Source organism: Acyrthosiphon pisum, chromosome A2 (genome assembly GCF_005508785.2).
Source record: "Acyrthosiphon pisum isolate AL4f chromosome A2, pea_aphid_22Mar2018_4r6ur, whole genome shotgun sequence".
NCBI lineage: Eukaryota > Metazoa > Arthropoda > Insecta > Hemiptera > Aphididae > Acyrthosiphon > Acyrthosiphon pisum.
In genome coordinates, this window is record NC_042495.1 from 87255990 (window position 1) to 87278367 (window position 22378).

Sequence of the window (22378 nt, forward strand, 5' to 3'; positions counted from 1 at the left end):
TTGATTAGAATAAAATACATTTAATAAAGAATATTATTCAAAAAAAGAAAAAATCAAAAGACTTCTCCATGCCTATACATACATATAATATAAAATTGTTTCAAATATACCTATGTAGGATGGAAAATTAACTTTATGGTAAGATATCAAAAAAAAAAAAGTTCAATCAATTATAATAAGTATACATTGTTTTTGAGCCTTTCTACTTATTTTCTGATTGAAGTATACATGAAAAAAAAGTTGCAACATTTTAAAAACTAATAATAATTTAAGCAGCACTATATATGTTATTATTCTAGTTTTGTAAGCGTTCTTGCGTTCTTTTAGAAAAAAAATCTCAAGTGAATGCCATTTACATTTTCGTGATTTCAAAAATACATAAGAAGGAAACTGAGGCCCCTTGAGTCCCACCCCACTTAACCCCACACATGTGTAGTGGACACATATTATATATATATATAAGTGTTATTATACACAAGTTTAATCATGCCAAGATCTAAAGATTGTTCATTGCTCTTGAATGTGAACATTTAACATTGTTTTTCTGAAAGTAAAATCTCAAATTTCATACTTTATTCATATGCTACATATGTGGACGAATAAAATGATTTCAGTAGATATTTTTGTATTCTACTTGACATGATACCGTAACGACGTTGGAAGCGTATTTCGGACTCCTGAAAGTCATTTTCAGAATAAAAACTAATATTATTATTATATCGATGAACAATATTGAGTCATCTCGATGCTCTTCTAATCCATAAATTATTTGGTTTTACGAATCGTGTTCTCCAAATTGGATTATGACGTCAAAAAATGGGCATAGTATACAATATAATATAATCGAAACGCGATATAAAACAAACACGATTCATTGTATACATTGCACTGTAAACAATGCCACTACATAAATAATGTCAATTATCTCTCTTATAGAAACGAAAAGATCTACCCATGTTGTGACGAACCGTATTTGGACATAACGTTCAACATCACCATGAGAAGGAAAACGCTTTTCTACACGGTAAACATCATCATTCCGTGCATGGGCATCTCATTCCTCACAGTTTTGACGTTCTACTTGCCATCGGACAGCGGTGAAAAGGTAAGAAATTGATATTGTAATCGTTGTATAAGTATAACATACCACTCATATTATATTTATATATTTATATTAGTTTATTAATAATATTATATATAATATAATATCCTGACTGATTATTATGAAGCACGCGCGTAGAACGATTGATTTTAATAGGGAAATATGACCATATGGGTTTGTTTTCTATTTTTTTTTAGTCATCAGTTTTATCTTATAACTGTTTGTACTATGGTATTATTTGATTTTGTATACATTTACCATACCAAAATTTATCTTGTATTACTGCAGCATTATTTCGTCGAAATTTTTGTTGGATTGAAACGAAAAATTCCGTGACATTCAAACTAGTTTGTTTGGTTAACAGCTGAAAGAATAATGACAAGGAATAGGCAAAAAAAATATTTTCGAACAAATGTTTTGATTAGATAACTATTTTTAACGAGTGAACAAGAATTGGATATATGTGGGGCACCTTTATGTGAGATAAAAATACATATATATTTTTTTGAAACTATTGACAATTCCGAAATAATAATGATATTAACTTTATAGTTTATACCTACCCGAATTTTTCTGCTCTAATATCCGTTTTCAGCGATTTCTGTGAGGTGTGGTAATAGGGGTGAATATTAATAATAATAATATTTATATTATTATTCATCTGAGGAAAGGAGTTATGTCAATTAGCATTTTCGCCTACGATTTGATCGGCTTTGTATTACGATAGTTAATATAATTTATATTTTAATTACATATCACGAAATTAGTGGTTTTAACGAAACACCGCTGTGGTGGTTTTCTCGGTGTTTTCACATCGATCACATATCGATCGGGACACGACGCGGATAATTCCTCTTCGGCCCCAAAAGTTGTGATAGGAAACGTGACCCGACAAGCGAAATCACTTGGGCAAAGTAGTTACGTATTCGGCGTATGTTTATTAAAACGACTTTTTAGACAAGTTGGCATTGTATAGTCACATAACGTGCCATCGGAAAATGTCCAAGTTTCTATTTTACCCGTACGCATCCATTTTCGATCGAAACTTGAATCGAAATTTTACGAAAATGTAAAGAAACGTGACCATTTGATTTTTAGTTATTTTTGTTATAATTTTGAACTCACATGATTTTGATTTAAATTTATCGATTGCATCAAATGTTGTCTGGACTACACACTTCAGAATAAAATATTTTTTGTTGTAATTAAATTATTGTATTATATTTGTTTTCGGTCGTTTGTCCAAAGTGTTCACGCGTGTTTAAATTTAATAATAATTGTAATCATTACTCATGTCAATAAATAATTAGTGATCCGTATACACGTTAATCGCGTTATTTTTAAATCAAATAATCACTACCTACTTAGAATTTATTTTATTTTTTCGTCGTCAGAAATGTATAATTTATAATATGGTTATTAAAATTTCAACGGATATGTCATCATCTATTTCAAACGTATTTCGAATTTAACTCTGTTCATATTGATTACGCCTAATGGGTCGACTATTATTTATCGCTGTCACGCATAATATTACTGTCTAGTCAATTAACATATAACAGGCCATGGGACGAATATTATTGATCAACCATACAAATATTATATTAAATAAAATGCATCGAGTCGAATTGTTCGGAAATAATTATTTGTCCGCCTAAATATGAGAAATTTGTATACAGGTATTTTTTTTTTTGTTATTGTGGCTGTTTGATATAAATCACTTCTACGTGACGAACAATATCCAATAGCAAAAGCCAACATAGAAGACGATTTCTATCGGATTTTATGAAACACACGTGGCTTATATACGTTCAGTATATTATATTCGAACCCACGCCAAAAAAATGTAAACAATTCTATTTTTTGTATTATTATAATAAATAATATCTTATATGGGTCAGGGTCGTTGTACACTATAGAGGTGAGTTTTCCAGCAGAACGAGCTCTTCCAGAATTCTTTTTTTTTTATGTATACGAACACACAGATATTAGCGTTTGAGACTCTCATATACCTACCTACGTATTGTATAGTGACACGTCTTAAGTGCCCTTGCCTTTGAAATAATATCCTGGACATAGTACATTTTCCGACCATGCAATTTTTTATACATAACGTCTAAACTATATACTTTCAAGCACTTACTACTCCTTCAGAAAATAACTTTTTTATAATCACGCATAAATATTATATCGTTACATTATAATATTTATTGATCCACATTAAACTTATACATTTTAAATTTGTAAAACTATTTTCAACATTTACTTTTCCTTCACACGCTTAATAATATATTATACCAACATTATATTATACCTTTTTTACAGTACATAGTTTAATAATATTAGGGTTTAAAAATGTACACATTTATTTTACGATCAATAAACATAATATATTAAATTATTTATCATACAGCTATAACTTGAATAATTCAATTCTAACGTATTAAAATATATTAAACTTGTATTTTATTCCTACTGATTGATATTATATAGTATGAACGTAAATTATATCTAATATCATGATAGGTAAATCTATATGACTGTAGAAGTTAATAATTTACATTTTATCAAAAATTCATATCTTTTCTTCGATATGGGTTGAATTCAGCCACTGCCAAAAAATATAAAGTTACAATGTATATATAGGTTTTACATTATTAAATACTTTCTTATGATAAATGTAGTACAATTTGAAAAGTTTATTCGGAAAGTTGAATAATATCATACATACATTCAGTTGACATTTTAATCAGCATAGCGTACGCACTGAGTTAGTGCAAAAGTCAATAATACAAATTTAAGTAAATTATTGATTTTATGGCTAACGGATTTATTACCTATTTTATTCGTTTCGCGTGAGATTCGGTATTCCATAACTCAAATAGTTCATTTGCGTCACACAAATGTTATGATCGTATTAAACTCAGCCAAGTAAGCCGTTGTTTGTGGGCAAAAATAATGACTAGGATGGTCGTACTGTATGCGAAAATCGATCGGACGCGTGATTTATGATAATGTCTAGACCTCAGACATGCCACGATAACTGAACGCCACATCAGTTATGCGTATACTATATTATAATAGGTTGACGTATTATTTCTGAAATTTCCGGTCCACTGAGGCTAATACATGAAAGGAAACAAAAAAAAAAAAATTAACGAAATTATGGTCCAACGGAGTAATAATTTTAAACAGGATGTTTTGTGAATCATATTTTCAGATTATCACTATTATAGTATAATACTGTCTTAGCATATGGGAATATAATATAAGGTCCGTTCAGACAATTCATTTGTATTTGAAACAAACATTTTAATTACTTTTTTTATTGTTATACAGACTTCAAAAGACCAAAAATACGTTTCGTAGGTGTGTTCTATTTTAAAAGACACATTTTGGATGGGTACTTATTAATCAGGTTTTTTTCTCTCATAAAATAATAATTACAACCGTAAATTGTAATTTTTTTTTTACCGAGAGCAACGTCGTAATAATATAAAATAGGTATGGTGTTGAATTTAATTTCCTTGCTGTAGGTAGTAGGTACTCGTTGTCGTTTACGCGTTTGTGCGAGAAAAATAATTTGTACAAAGCTACTAAAGTAACGCGCGGGCGACTGCTCATCGGGAGGTCGAGAGACAGAGGTTTGAGATCAGTTGAATTTCGGTGTCGACGCAACCAAATACAGTATTATATATTTTAAGTTTTAACCTTATACATTATAAATGAATACAACCGAGTTGAATTTATACCATCTATATTATAGTTCTCGCGACACGCCTTTTTAATTATTTTTTTGTGTACAGATTGACGAGAATTGTATGATATAAAAATATCTGCTTAACATATTTTAAAGATCGTTCTTTGTTATTTTATTATTTATTTTCCTGAATTCGATTATGGTTGCAAAGATTTTTGATTGCAAATATTCACTATCGATAACTTATTACTATTAATACAATGATAACCTGGGTTTAAAGGATAATGAATCAGAGTGTTATATTATTATACCTAGGTACACACCAGAAAACTGGTGTAATCCGTAGCATTTTCTGTAAGCCGATTAAGAAGTTTAACAACTTAATTAAATATACCCAGTTTGAAATTATCTAAAAAGGAAGTAGTTATAATCGAAATTCATTAATTTATTTTCATAATTTAAAATAGTTTAATAAAATTTGAATGCTCCTTTTTGAGCAGTTTAAACATATTAGAAAATACACTTAGTAATAATGCTCTATAATATTATGCGTGGATTATTTTCATTGTATTAAAGAATTCACATTGTACCGAAATTTAACCCTGACATTAGAATTCGAACAAAATAATATTATTAGGTACTTATTACTGCAGTAATATCCGAGTGGGATTTTTTTGTTTTATTATTTATTTAGAAAAATACTTATGATGTCCTTATCTCAATTATTTGTTTTTCTTATCAAGGAATATTAAAAATTAAAATCAGTCATAAGAATTAAATGATCTCGAACAAAAAGTAAATATTGATTCTAGAAATATTCTAAGAATTTATTTTCAATAACAATATAATTAAGACCTTCTTAACTAGGTTGCCCTCTAAGTCTACTGATATTCATGTGCATTTTTTTAAAAATTATACATAACTAGCTGATCCCGTTCACTTCGTTGCCCATAAAAGGAGCCAATTCTATATGATTCAAGCTTTCTTCAATCCGTCATTTAATATTCGGTGTATGATGTTCAAAACTTACAAATTTTCATCTATCTTGAATTCCAAAATACCTGGCATGCACCACTTTAAAATACGGATTTTGGAATGTGCTTTCATAGTGCATACACTTACATGGGGATACGAAGATATCGTGAAAATTTCAAGCCTCAATCTATCATATTTGTGGTATACGTTGATAGACAGTGAGTCTATATCAGGACACATTCGATTATACTTATATTATATAGCCATCCCACCCGTCCTTGCCTGTGAGAAACGCTTGTGATTATACAAGCAGTATATTTTAAGATAGACAATCCACCTGCAGCAGACCCCGCGAGATGCGTACGTAATTACGAATGATTTGTTAACACGTTGTTTATGATGTGCATGTGCCCGAGATAACAGTTGAAAAATCAGTGTTAGAAACTTGGAACCACAATTTTTAATAAGTTATATGGTTCTGACCAAATTTAATATACCTACAGGTCTAAAATTATATTCAATCATAACCAATATAGCAACCTTATAATAAATAAAAATATATTTAATTTATTTTTTTGTTGGATATAATATGGCGCTACTGTTTTATTTCTGCCATCCAGATTTCCTACTTTTATGGTGGATTTTTCTGATATTTTAGTAGTTATTCTGCTACTCTGGGTGAGGACGAATCCAACAAATAAGGGATCATTACAATTGGTCCCGCCATTCTTGAGTTATAAATGGTGTAACTAACCTGACATTGTTTTTTTATATATATATATATATATAAGTCGATTCTCAATATTATTATCATCTGTTATTGTAATTTTATATTACGTATCAAAAATGGCAAAGCCAAATCCAGTGGAGGCGCACCTTTAGGTATTTTCAATGTGTTTTAGGGCCATTATCATCGTTGAACAGCATTTATTGCGACAATTTCACGTAACACGGCTTTAGTGTTCTCGGCCTAATATAACAGCTTTATAAACACAGTGGCCATATTATAACACGACCGTCACACACAGTAAAAAGTGGTCAGGCCATGGCCTGCGCAGATCATATAGGACCCGGAGCCACTGGAAGTAGGTGTATCGTGTGCATAAAAGCATAAGAGGTAAAAAAAAATGTACACCTATATATTGTTATATGAATAAAAATAAAAACGATATTACGGGAGGAGTCCGCGAGCGGATGAAAAATTCGTTCTTTTCCGCTTCTGTTGACACGCTATATCAGCTACCGGGTGATTATTGTTACGGGGCCGCGGGAGTTTGACGGGGAGAGGAGTGCTGCGTGGTGGATGGGCAGATGCAAGGGGGTTGGAGAACACGGTGTGTTCTTTTCCGTGACCATAATATAATACCACACCGACGACGGGTTAAAGAAAGAAAAATAACGAGCTCGTCAAAAATGACTAATGGCAGCTGTTTGGACGGCCCCCATCTCCCCCTAAGTGACAGACGCGTGTTTAAAATGACAACGTTTCATTCTCCTCCAACCACGACGTCAACAAATTCCTACGCTAGGAAGTATTGCAACAATCGTATTTTATAATAATAATAATAATAATAATAATAATAATAATAGGTATACTTAATGGATATCGAAATGCGAGTAGGTGGGTAGGAAAAAACACGCAACTCTTATTGATATCCCCGCTAGACTTAATCTACTAGACTGTAAAATGAAATAAATTCTATGTTGGGCAAATTACTTTTTTTTGGTAATTAAATTATAGGTACTACGAATTACCTTTCAACATTTTTTTAAAATTATTATTACTCTTTTTTTTTTACTGTGAAATTGCGTTAGATACTTAATAAAAAAATCTAAAAAATATTACAATATTGAAGTTACTCACCTATTACTTTTTTGTTCAAAAATATCATTGGAGCTTACTGATTATGCTATCAATTTATTAACTATCTAATGACTATAACTAACAGACACTAATTTTGCAATAATAAAATATTTTATTTTTAATATTTTGTTTTAAATAAATATCTTTTTTGAGAAATTTGAAACTAAAACCGAGAGTTGCCATTTAAAAACGGTATAAAACATTATCGATAAGATATGATATAGTTAAATAAATCCAAACAAATTACTACAAAAACAAGTTTTCATATTAAAACATTTTTTTTACATAAACGTAGGATAGAAAAAATACATAAATACCCTGCAGTTTAGAATACGCCTGTATAATATTTTATAGATCTACTTATACCGAACTCCGCTTGAGCTGTTCCTAAAATCATATATTTCGATTACTAATTATTAAATCTACCAAGTAATGTGGTATCGGATCAGCAATTAGAGCTGTATGTTAACAGTATAGGTTATGTTAGTATTTTTTTATATTATTGTTATTATTATTATTAAATTTTTTTTTTTTTTTGATTGATGGAAAAGAAAATGGACCTTGTCTCCGTCATTTCACAACGATGATAAATTACTAATACAAACTATAAACACGCGTCGTGCCTCACCGGTAATCGTGAACGTGTGTCTGTAGTATAAGGGTTGATGGGAAGGGGTGATTCTATATAATATTATACCATCGCAGACGTCGTCACCGCAGCCGTAGACGTGATTCTTTGTTGGTCGACTGACGCCATTGACGGCCACTGCGGGGTATGTAGTCGTTTCCGGAGACATTAGACCGGATATTTCTGGAATTTAAAAATGACCTGTCCTCTTATTCCCGAGTGAGATAGATTTTATTTGAAACTTGGTTAGGGTTGAACACGCGAAGTTGTAGTGATATATATTTTATAGATATTCAAACACGTTGATAAGTCAGTTTCTATTTTTTTCAAGATATGTGAATATTACCCGACTCTCGACTCTAACCTAACCTATACGTATAAATACCAGTAAGCCAAATCTTCTTTTAATAATCTCATTAGGATGGGTTATTTATTGTTCTTGTGAGATACTACCTATAAGCCTCATGTATAAACAATACCTTGATAACTTCTTATTTTAAAATGTCTGGCGTCTTGCTATAATACCAACAATATCAATTCACAAAGTTCATTCATCATTAATTCAAAACGCATTGAACCGTTTTTAAGCTTCTATATTATATTTGTTCTATTAAAGCTGTAGATTTATCAAAATTCAAAAAAGTGTTATCAGAGATTCGATATGAACTCTATATGAAGCATCAATTGATTTCAACGAGTATCTTTTAAGGTAAAATAATTTAATAATTTGATCACGTCATGTTCTGTTCGTATAATATTAAACATAAATTTAATATCTGCATTATAAGTGTAATGAAAATAATAAGAAAAATATCAAATAAAATATTGAGGTTTATAACATTTAAGTTTGCATGTTTCCAATATATTACTGCATAAATCATCCAACTGTCAGCTAATGCAGTTCGTGGTAAAATAATTTACACTTGCGTCATGACATCGATCCTTCGATACTTTGAAAAATCATTAATATAAATCGTTGGAAGTAAAGGATCTTAAGCCGACCTTTGCATAATAAAAATACAGTGTAACCCGTAAAACAAAAACCTGTGCCACGTTACTCCCAATCGGTTTACTCTCTTGTTTCTAAACACGTTTTTTATAATAATTTATAAAAACACTTCTAGAATGTTACTCGAGATACATTTGTACGCACTAAAGAGATCATTTAAATTTGTTCGCACTGTTAAATTTAACAAATTAAGGTAAGATATGCATTGCATTATGAAAAAAAAATCCAAAGCATGCTACTCGAATCATAAAATATATGTTTTTGTTAATACGTAACCATGACAACGAAAACCTTACAAAATATCGGTCAGAATAAAAAACGTGTAATCAGCCCAAAAACACATTTATGTTAAAATCAATTGGTAATTGATTTTGAAACAAATTTACCTGAATACCTATTTGTTTGATTTTTTTTTTCTGGTAATGGAGGAGTTTAATAAGATGTATTGCAGTATTAAATAATACAATTTATAGAGTTATTTTATTTTTAAACCAAACGTTATGTAAAGACTCTTCAAAATCTATTCGAAAGTTAAGTTGGAGGGATATAAAAAAATCGATGGATATTCAGTTAATATTATCTCTATAAAACGCACAAGAGGTTTGACTTATTGCTATTATAGTTGTGCAGTCTTAATAAATACGACAAACTTGGCATTCGATAAAGTTTAAAGATAAAACAGTCCACTCGTTACGCACTTCAAACAAAACTATTGAATGGTCGCTGAATTTTTTGATATGAAAAATATATATATATATGTATTCAATACAATACACTTCTTATAAAGTAAGCATTATTACGTTTCAAAAAAATGGTATTTCTATAAGATATGATTTCTTCAGTTTATTCAGAGATCAACTTCTACTCAGCATTTTTCATCCAGCAATTTTGGATTATAGTGTTTGTAACCGAGAAATTGTTTGGAATTTATCCTCGTTATTACGAATTTCTGTAATATTCTATAAGTATATTTAAATATTTCATTATTCCGAAATTAAGATGTCGGGTACGCACAAATACATGATGGTATGTATAAAGTATTCATAATTATTGTTTAATTGAAATATTTTAAACACTTATTTAAAGCTTAAAACTATATCCAATACATAACAATACCTACCAAAAACTTTAATATTTATTTATGAATGCATACATATTCTATGTAAGATATTATGTATACAAATCAGATCAAGCACTTTGCTTGCGAACAAGTCAAACTTTCAACAATTATTATCTCTGATGAAGTTCAAAGGTTGACATACTATATGATAAATGGAACTAAATTCAAGTCACGCACGATGTACTATTAAGAAAGTCATTAAAACGTGGTAATTTCGAGCTCAAAAGATCTTTCAACGAATATAGTTTACAAGCCATATAACCATATACAAACCAAGTAATGGCATATAGCTACGATGATGAAAAATATTTTAAATTAAATTGACACTAAAGTCCGCAATAACGACAAACATAACAGTAAAGATTACGCATAATAATACTATATAATATGTACTTAAACGTCTTAAACGTAATTGTATTTAGTTGTATTACGATATTACGTTAATATTTACATTTGAAAAATGTAGACAGACAAAATATAGAAAATATACCATTTTTGTACGTGATCATGCACATACATAACAGCAAGGCTGGGCAAGTTAATGATTTTTTTTAACTCAGTTAAGTTAAGTTAATATGCACCAATAACAAAAAGTTAAAAGTTAAAAGTTAATTTAACTATAGGTAAACTCAGTTAAGTTAAAAGTTAATACACACTTTTTGTTAACTTTTTATTAAGTTAAAAAAAAGTTAATTTGTTTATACAACGCTAACGTACTTAATTTTTTTCCAACCCAAAACTAAATTATAGATTATAGTGCGTTTATATTTTATACAGTGTTTCCATATTAGTTAAATTCGAATTATATACTTTTTTTACTTTAAACAATTCACGGTAAATATTTTTTGACATGAAAACGAAATATACTGAAGTAGTGAAATATGATAAAATTAAAAACAAAATAAATTAACTTAACTTACTTCTTGAAATGAAAAATTAACTCGTTAATTTCACGTTAATTAAAAAATAAATTTAGTAAGTTAACAGTTAAGTTAATGAAAAGCCAAAATTAACTAGTTAAGTTAAAAAGTTAATATAAAATTAACTTATTAACTTAACTTTAACTTTTTAACTCGTTAATGCCCAGCCTTGCATAACAGTGAAATTATATTGATTATATCAGGATCAAACAATTTATAATATTATACAATTTAGGTACAATACATTAAATTGTTATTATAATATGTGACATCGACGAGAGAGCCTCTAGCTGAAGAGAATTCGAATTTAAAATTGTCGGACAATTCATATTAAAATATGTGTATATTGTCTTAATATTATATTTTAAGGTACACAATATATAAAATGCAGCCCTATACACGCATATAGGTATAGATATGACCAAAAAGTTAACACGGAAAACGGTCTGAAAACTATTCACAAACTACGAAGTCGAATAAGATATATATCGTCAGCCGTGACAAACCTAGAAAAAGTCATTTGTTCCTAATGAAATTGCAAACCGACGACGATAAAGAAAGGCGTACTCTCACTTTTCAATGAACGTAAGGGTGACCAACATTCTCGCACTGGCAGTTTAAAATTATTTCCGAATTGGAACGGCAGATTGGTGGTTAGTGGTAAACATTCACAATATTATTAAGCTAGGTACTGATGAAAACTCATCGTGATCGTTTCTACGGTAAGTCGAAATCTATATCAACGTGAACCTACGCCGTCACACGCGTCACTTTCATATTATTTTCGTTGTACGCATGTATTTTGTTTTATAAATAAAATATTTAATGATTTATTTTCATAGGCGAATTATCGAAAGATTACCGTATAATTATTGAGTGATGTCCATTTTTGCTAATTTGAAAAGTAATTCATTTTATCATACCTAATTTAATGAACACTTAAATATTACATCATAATATTATATTCATATCTAATAACCATTATGCATAAAATAGTGATATAACTAATGCATAGACATCAGTAGTTATCTTTCAACTAATGTTTCATTAATAATAATTAAAATATTTGTCGAAAAATGTTGCAAAAAACTGCAAAATTCAAAACCAACATACCTAATTATTGGGCAACAGACCAGATGAATATTAAATTAAAAGCTTTGCAAATTTCGAGTAATGAAATCCTGTGTGAGATGTCAATTTATTTTACCATGAAATGTGATTGTTATAATCATTTACAAAAATACAATTGGTTTACCTCAACAAAAATGTCTAGCTGCCAATGATCTTCATTATATATTTTTTTTTATATCGCATCATGATGGCAGAAGAAAATATGAGTTGACATCATACGCACTTTATTCCAAGTAAAAGTGATCTCGCAAAAACGAACTCACGTGATTTACCGGCGTGGAATGTAACAAAACTAACAACATAGTATTAAAATATAGCAATAATAATAATATATTTAATACGAAAAATATTGTGACTTTAGAAGATGAACCACTTGTTAGTACGTGTGTGTATTTTCCAGCGGTCGATGTCAGTATAGTTTTTAATGCATACGACTCTCGTCGGGAAAGATCGCCGAGCTGCAACGAAATTAATTTTCACATATAAAAGCGATTACATTCTTCTATTCGTGGTGTCAGTTGTCTAGATATTATTATTATTATTATTATTATTTTTTTGATCTTATTATTATGACTTGCGTTCATAATGAATAATGTATGTCTAAACACATGGAGATCGCTACGACAATAATAACGTTTGAATTATACTGGACCCCGTGTCATCATAATATTATATTAATACTAAATAAACATTAGGATGGTCATTACTGTACAATTATGTATGGTCTAGTTATCTGTATCTATTAAAATATTCGTTAAAAAGAATCTCTTTAAAGTAATGCATGTACGAACCAAGTATAAATTCTTATATTTGAAATACCTACGTAATAATTTAATTTTTTTTTCTCAATATTCAATAGGATGAGCAAATATGTTTATCTGAAATAACGTAACTCAACTATTATTATGTGGTAGTAACTATAAAACATCGTCTACTTCTGGACTCTGGTACGGTGTATCAGTGGTATATTAATGCAACCGGGGGATTGAGAGAGGATTTTGATATAAATATAATATACAGTTCCAAAATTATATTCAATCATATCCAATAGCAACCTTACAACAAACATTTGTATTTTTGACATCCAGATTTCCTACTTTTTTGTGGATTTTCCTAAAATTTTATTTCATACAAACCTTCTCCTGACAATTACGAACACAACAGAAAAAAAATCAGCCAAATCAGTTAAAATGTTCTCAAGTGACCATGGAAAATAGGGATACATTTTTATATAATATGTAGAAATAAAATGTGCATTTTAATAATAAAATCTAAACACTGTATTGGTGTTTCATTCCGTTAAAATGTATTATTAAATGATTATTTCCTTTATATTTCGGTTGTTATATGAACTCGTGATTCATACTATCAAAATATTCTGAAAACAGCTGTCATCACAAATTGAAAAAATTAATCAGATTGGAGTTCAGTCAGTTAAGATTGGATTGTGTAGGAGGGGGTAAGCTGAAATTTGAAAGTGATTTTTATTCAGACAGTTTGCGAGTGGTCGTCACATTTACAACCCAACGAACACTCTAATATAATTTAAGTACCCATTAAACGTGTGTTTGCACGTACCTTTCGGATGTTGTATAATGATCATCTGGATTTTATCTATTCGAGGTTTGTTTTAATTACCACTCGGATTTATTCAATTTCGAAATCGTTGTTACTGAACAACATAATTTTGTAATTTTTTGACCGATGTTGGTACTTTATAATTTATAATACCCCAAGATCAGCATAATATTATTATATCTTTGCCAGGTGGATATTTATAAATGCAGATTTATAAAAACTTATCTATGAAAGAATGTATGATATTAAATTGGAATTTTCAAATATATATTTTCTTGTTTAATGTTTTATAAACTGCGTCTAAAATATATATCGATCATTGATGTGCCACGGTTTCAAAGAGACACTTAGGGCGATACCCTATTTGGGTCTTTGGGAAATACTGTATTTCATTACTATATACACTATACAGACCAAACGAATTTAACGCGTACGTTCTTCGAAACAAACACACAAGTCGCAAACTAATACATTATTCAATATATTAGGTATATATTCGAATTACCGGCCCACGAGAATTATTTCATTTTACCTAGTAATGATATTAAATTCGGACATGTGCGTTGTATTCATCGTATAAATGCGTACCTATACGTTTTGTCTTGTGATAATGTTATGTCCAGGTAGTCAAAAATTATTTAAGTATTTCGATTTTTGTATTAATTAATGTCTGAAAATGGGTTACATATTTTCTATGTTCAAGGTTTTGATCGAAAAGAGAATAATTTATAAATTGTGCAGCAATTGAGGTGAGATTTTATCATTATTCAAGCCCTTTAATTATAGTCCAAAAGGCATAAGCTCCACCTAATCTGAAATCCAATATTTATAAACCAAATTTATCTACATCAAATCTGTGAACAATAACTGAGTTTTACCTTTTAAAAGTCTGAAAAAAATGTGATCCACAGACGTTGTCAACCATAAAGGTTTATATTTTATTTTGGTTCAAGTTTCGTGACCAAAAACGTTTTTAAAAATGTTCGTGTTTCGTGCAAGACATTTTGACTCTCTGGACTTAAATATAATAAATTACTCACGAGGTAACGGGGTTTTTTTGTCTTCGCTTTTAAATTATCATAGATTAGGTAAGCGCAAATGGATAGTATTATAATATGTATTGAAAGCCGTCCGATGGAAATCTCGGAGTGTTGTTGGCATCGAGGCAACCACGTGTCTGCGAGTTAAGCTCAGTACCGTGATACACGTTTATCTATTTTGGCGTTGTTTAAAAGAAAAACAAACTTGAGACAGTAATACGATGTAACATTATTATGTCAAAATGTGTGAAAATCAAGATAAAAAAAAATACCCACGTAACAGAGACAGATCTAGAAAAATAAATACCTGCAGTCTAATCAATTATATTTTGTAAGGCTATTTCGATGTACACAACATGACAATCGCTTATTCCATTGTTATATTGTATTATATTTTATATTATACTTCACACACGCAATCTTAAATAGTGATATCCAAACTATACTAGACATTTGTTTAAAATAAGTCGTAAATATTTTTCTTCAGTAAAAATAACAGGATTCGCTCGTGTTTTGAAACTGATATTTATATCGCTGATTCTTAACTCTTAAGTGAATTATTACAAAATTCACGAATTCTTTAACATGTGTATAATTGTGACATTGTGTATGCTAATAATATAAGCTCTTAACGTAATATTATATATTTCTAGAGTAGAATTGTATTACACATTTACACTATTGTAATTTCAACGTTGTGAATATCATAATTAATGTTTTAATATAAGAATAGCAGAATTTAAAAGATTATTATTGTAGAATATGAACCATAGAAATGTGGTTGTTATCATATTATAAAAAATTGTTTTTAAAAAATAATATAGGTACAGATTTTTCTACAACTTCCGTTATTGATAAACTAACAAAAATGCATGTTATATTATTTCTTTCGTGAACCATTTTGATTTTCGTAAGCATTTTGGTACCTAGGTAAGTTAAAACAATTTCAAAATTAAGATGTCAATCATCTAAAATATTATGAATTTTATATTAACTAAAAATACTATGAATACATGTTTATAAGAAAAACACATTTTAATTATTAATATCTTAGTAATATTTGTTTTTGATAAAATTTTTAACTTTGTCTGGATAATAATACCGATCATAATATTATTTTAACTAATAACATTAAATATTTTCTTTAAACATTTTATTGATGTTTACTAGAAATATTTATTTCTTTAGATTAAATAAACATATAAGATATGATGTAGTTAATAAGAATATTACAGCCACCTCACATAAAAGTCCTTTCAATAATAACTGTATTTTTTCGTTTCAGGTGACGTTGTCTATATCAATTTTGATTAGTCTCCACGTTTTTTTCTTGCTGGTTGTCGAAATTATACCTCCGACGTCATTAGTAGTCCCATTACTGGGAAAATATTTGATATTTGCTATGATACTGGTTTCAATAAGGTAAGTTTATTATTATTGAATTTAATGAGATATTATTAAAATTTTGATTGGAATCAGGATAATATAATTACATAATTGCTTACCTATAAAGGAAAATATCTTAAGTTCATAAAATAAATTGTTTTTGTAGCCATACAGAAACAAAAATAAATTGAAATAAATAATAGGTGGTATTAAAAATAATAATCATAGTCACTATAAAAATATGGTTTTTTAGACATATTCTGAAGAAAATAATAAAATATATTATAGCATAATATTAGTACCTAATTGTTTTACAACTTATATGAGATAACGTATATAAATTACAAATGCATGCATTAACAAATTCTGAGTTTCAAAAAAATTCAATGTTACATGGTACATATACTGTCTTATAATTTTACATAATCCGGAAATATAAACTGTAGTTTATAAGTACGCTTGTCAACGTTAAAAATTATTGTTAGACATTTTATGTCGTAACATAGAGAACTACGATCTGAGACGTGTAATGAATGATTGTAACATATTTTTTCGATTAAAAATTAATATTGACTGTGTAAAAAAAACATAAGAGGAGTTATGTTTTAATATTATTATAATGCATACTAAAATAATATAATATGTTTATCAGCTATTATCGGAATTCAAATCAACACACAAAGAAAAGAAAACCTATATAACGTTGTTTGTTTCGCCCCACCCTGTACTTCTTATAGAGTTTTCAGATTTTTTTTTCTTATGCAATTGTAAACTATACATTTTAGAAATATTTCCCTATTTTCTAATAATATTACATGTTTAACAATATTAGTTATTACAGTAAATATAGACTCATTAGTAATTGTATATCCAATCTAAACACAAATAATACATAAAAAGTAATAATACACCAGTCACCATAGATTTTTTTATAAAATAAGATAAATATAAACTTTGATCAATATCAGCACGCTTCATATTTTGCAATAAGTCTTTTCAACTTCTTATGGCACAACAATGTTTCAATCATCAACGTTGAGGGTGATTTCTGTTAGAAAATTTGATCTAGGGGATTTGATAAAAAAGAAAATAATAAAATGTCTAATAGATAATATTATATTAATAAATGGAAAAACTAACAACAAAGAAAACTGTGAGAAAACAGGAATATAATAATCTAAAACGTACCTATTGAAATGCAATACATGCGAATTATTAACAACATCGACAAGCAATAATTATAACTTTTTTTTTGTGTTGTTGGTGTCGATTTTTTTATGATGTAATTTTGAAATAAATAACGATATAGGTCCGTACGTATCATTTTCACCAAACATTAAAATAAGCATTTCCAAGACATAATAATATTAGTTTGAATTTTTTCTAGTTATGTTAATAGCAATGTCATTCCCTCTATTAAAAAGCTTGAACATTTAATACAAAATCCATCATTAGTTATTCTTTGTAATTATTTCTTACCACATTATTCAAAAATCAAATGTCCACATTGGGCGCATGTATTCATAGTTATTCTTAATATATTATGCGTTTAATGTCCAAATATTGATAAAATTCGTCAAAATAATTAACATAATAGTATTTATACATTATTATGTACTTGTATTTTATCAGTTATATTGAAAAGTAAACCAAAACCTTCAGTCTGTAATATTTCGATTTTATAATATTTATGTATCATTGGTCAGACAATTCGAGTGAATGATTTTATTCAAATGGAGAGGTTATAATATTATTCGAGTAAACCATATTTATTTTACTATACGAGCCGTTATTCTGAGTATATTATTATTATGTCATAAGTATACATTATACATGTCTATACGACTATACCTAATAATATGAACGTACCTATGAACGTTTTTATTATAGTATGCAAGTATGCAACCGTGTTTGTCGTCATATATACACACGACAGTGGGTTTTCTTATTTGCCTAAAAATCGTGCAGTCGGTGGGGGAGAGGAAAAATAAAAATAACGTTACCTACACATAGATTTGGCCGTGTCTTACAAGATTATTACCTTTATGATAGCCATCCCGCATCGAAACATATTATTATATTCGTTTACAATACAAACGACACAAATTGAACGCGACGGACAAAAGTAATTTAATATCGGGGTGGGTATTTACTAACTGCATGAGTATCAGAGCTGCGACAACAGTATGGTAGAATTGCCACGGTATATACCAGAGTACCTTTACAATCGGGTATTAGAGACTCGGAATTCGAATCGAGCACGCGTAACAAACGGTCGGTTTCCCCTAGAAAGAAGAAAACTAATTTCCACGATCGCGTTAAACTACCTTGTGTGTACGTAGTTGTAAGTAATACGGCGTCGCCATATATATATAATATTTCTTATACGTTTTCCTCTTCATAACCGTTCGCGTTGCGAGTGCGCCATACTAAAATGCAATTTATTCATAGTTTTGATATTAACTTTGGTCGTCCGTGTACGTGCTGTACGTACCCGTATATACATAATAGTATAGCCGTGGTATTAAACGCGTATATTTTAAGCCGTGCGCCGCAGTCAACGAGGGCTTTCGAAAATTTTACGTGAAATAATGTCAAGTCCCGCACTTCAAATATTCTGTAGTACCGTCGCCCGATATAGGTATAATATGGCAGCCGACGTATGCTGCACACTGCTTAAATATTATACACATATACGTATATAGTGCTGTACGCTTAATTAAACCCGTCGTACTATATTTTGTTAACACTTCCGCGCCGCAATTTAATTGGTTTCGAATATCCGATAAGTAATTGACTGCGTGCATATACAGAGTGATCCAATAAGCACGCTCATCCCCATTGTTTTCTCTTAACAATGCATTTTTTAAATTCCGATTTTTGACATATTTTTTAGGCATATATAACGACCAGATTTGCAAATTCATTGAGGTATTGTAACCATTTGAGGAGTTTACAGTGGCAATACCAACTTGTTCTTATGGGACCACCTTTTTAAATGTAGTGTTAAGCAGATTACATATTTTTAAAAACTGTTATGTACCCAAATTAAAATTCAAACAAGTACTTTTTGCATTATTTAACTCTTAACTTTGTATAGGTATTAAGGATCCACATGATATTAGGGTTAGAAGATATGTCAGTTATGATGATTTAAACATTTTAGCTATTAATACTATAATCTATCAACATTGTATAACTCCTAATAATTATTGTCAGAGTATAATAAAAAGGTGGTTTTCTTTTGGAAAAAATTAGATATCGTCACAAAACACTCCTTAAATGGTATAAAAAAATCTATTTATTTAAAAATTAGATAATTACTCAACAATTATTTTAAAATCAGAATTTTAGGAAATGTATTATCAAACTAAAAAATGGGGGTGAGCATGCTTGTTGAATCACTCTGTATGTGTTATGTCATATACAATGTCGAATATAATAAAGTTTTTAATTATTAATTTTAATTGTTTTGATTAGGTACCTAAGTATTAACAATACCTAATTATTATCAATCCTTATACTACCTATATGACTATAGACATAATTTGGGATGGTAACAATATATTATGTGTGAATATGAAATATATAAAGTCTGTTGTAAGTTATACAATATTTAAGTCAGTATTGTGAATGAAATTTAGAACGACTATAATTCGAGGACTAGATTATAGAGAATCGGTAGATAGGAGAAGTTGACGCAAAGGAGAAAAGAATGGTTTTTTAAATCAATTCTGCTGTTTAAGGAAAGATACGAACAATTGATTAATAAATGTCACAACATTCGTATGCACGAGAGGAGATAAGGTACACGAGGGACTACGAATTGAGCCCTACGTTGAAGCGTGTTTCGGTAGCAAATAAATTGTGACCCGCAGCCTGACGAACCTTACGTCTATAGGTTGGTTAGGTAGGTACATCTAAGGCCTTTCGTTAAATATATTTATATATCACTAACATGTGATGATCATGCGAATTATTAACAACGTCAACGTGCAATTATAACTTTTTTTTTGTGTCGGTGGTGTAAGCTAACGGTATAACAATTTTATGTTATGACTAAAAATTGAAATAATATTACCTATAATCAAATTATATAATTATACTCGTATAATTATAAAAATAGCTCACATATGGTTCACACAATGTGTCATATCTTTGGGAAATCGGGTCAAAACGGTTTGTCATTGTACAGCGTTTGTTATGTCCGTCGAACGAATGACTTTTGATAAACCAAAAAGTACGCTTTCAGAAAACTGATCCACTGTTTTTTTTTGTGTGTGTGTGTTTGATCGAGTGGTAAACAATAAACATAAATTTTTTAGAGAACAACCCAATACATTGTATTAACATTGTTACGAGTTAGCTGGTATGCATTAAATATTGAAATTGTTCATTCCTTATCCACAATTTAGCCCGGGTGCATTGTTGCCGTGAAATGCGTTTCATTATTTCCGAATAACGATACTATAATACGAATATTGGGACGGATTTTCGTTAAAATACAAATTACAAATAACACGAATAACTATTATGGATACACGATGAGTGTTAAACAAATGCAAAGTTTGTATTTTTATTATTGTAATTTGTAAATATGCGTTGCGATTCACCATTATTTTATTATTTAATAAAAGAATTACCTATTTATATTCTGTTTTTAAATTGTTTGTTATACGCATAAAGACCATATAGTTTCAATTACTGAGTATTTTTATAACATTTAATGCGTGCCCTGTGGTGAATCAAACTTCTTTTCGTCAATGAAGAACCATCCTTTTTCTATAAATTAATATATTATTAAACAGATTATTTTTTGAAAATTTCAATGCACTGAATTTGAGATTCAAACAAGCAATTACTAAGTTATTAAATTGTATGTACTTAGAATAAAAATCTATGATTCTAATTTTACTTCAAAATATATAAAATATACCTATGACCTACGTAATATTAGGTCAAGTTACCTATATATAGTACATTTATTAGTTTTATAATTGTACATTTTTGTATGTATATTATAGGAATTATTGTTTCGGGGCATTTATGAATAACATGTCCATAATATATCAATGACGTGATTATCTTGTGAACTGTTGGACCTTTTTACGGTGGTTGTGGTAATGGACGGGGATAAAAAATAATATATACTTATTACTCACATTTTATCAATCGAGATAAAAATAATTAAATTAGTATGTGATGGTGTTCGCCACATTAACATATTACTATACATTAAATACTAAAGACCCAAAATAATATTGTATGAACTATTAGGTTTCATGCAAGTGCACGTGTCCTTGTAGTGCACATTGCAAATTGCACATTGCACATGCAGCGCGCCACATAATATTTTGCCGATAAAACAAAATTGGAACCTCACGCAAAGAATTTAATTTATGAATCCATTTAAAACATTTTCGTTTCTCGATCGCGTTATTACATCAAAATCCTATTGCTACAATTACTGTCGTCGCAGAAAAACTTAAATTCTATAATAGTACATTGGTCAAGTCCGATATCACATTATTGTTAGCTGATAATACGCTGCGGCTTATCGTTATTGTTGTTTAAAAGTTTCTGTACACGTATACAATAAGAGTTATCGAGAATAACTAGTTCAAGGATATGCACGCGCAGATGTAATATACATAATATATGTATAAGCGAACGAGTTTGTGGGATTTTAATAACCAAACATATATGAATCGATTAATGTTTAAGAGGATGTCAGCATAGTATTTGTTATCCCTCTCTGACCCACGCGCGACATAGAACATTTTACGTTCGCAATTATGATTATAACCATATGAATTTCTGAAATCCGAGTGAAATGACCTCTTATAAAATGAAAAGTTAAGAATATTATCTAGGGCATCTCATAGGCGTTTTATTATATTTTAATTTTAAAGCGAGTTATGAGTG

The 22378-nt window shown here is 29.3% G+C and overlaps 1 protein-coding gene across 5 annotated transcripts in view; it reads left to right on the top strand.

Annotated features, from left to right (window-relative positions):
• LOC100166757 (acetylcholine receptor subunit alpha-like) overlaps positions 1-22378 on the top strand; it is a 175538-nt gene that overhangs the window by 128906 nt on the left and 24254 nt on the right. For all 5 annotated transcript variants that reach the window (XR_003839649.1, XR_003839648.1, XR_003839650.1 and 2 more), the window contains exons 7-8: positions 937-1105; positions 16353-16489. Coding sequence is in view for 2 of the 5 variants with exons in the window: in XM_029490650.1 (XP_029346510.1) it covers positions 937-1105; positions 16353-16489 (306 nt within the window). In the remaining 3 variants the exon portion in view is untranslated. The remainder of the gene's footprint in view (positions 1-936; positions 1106-16352; positions 16490-22378) is intronic.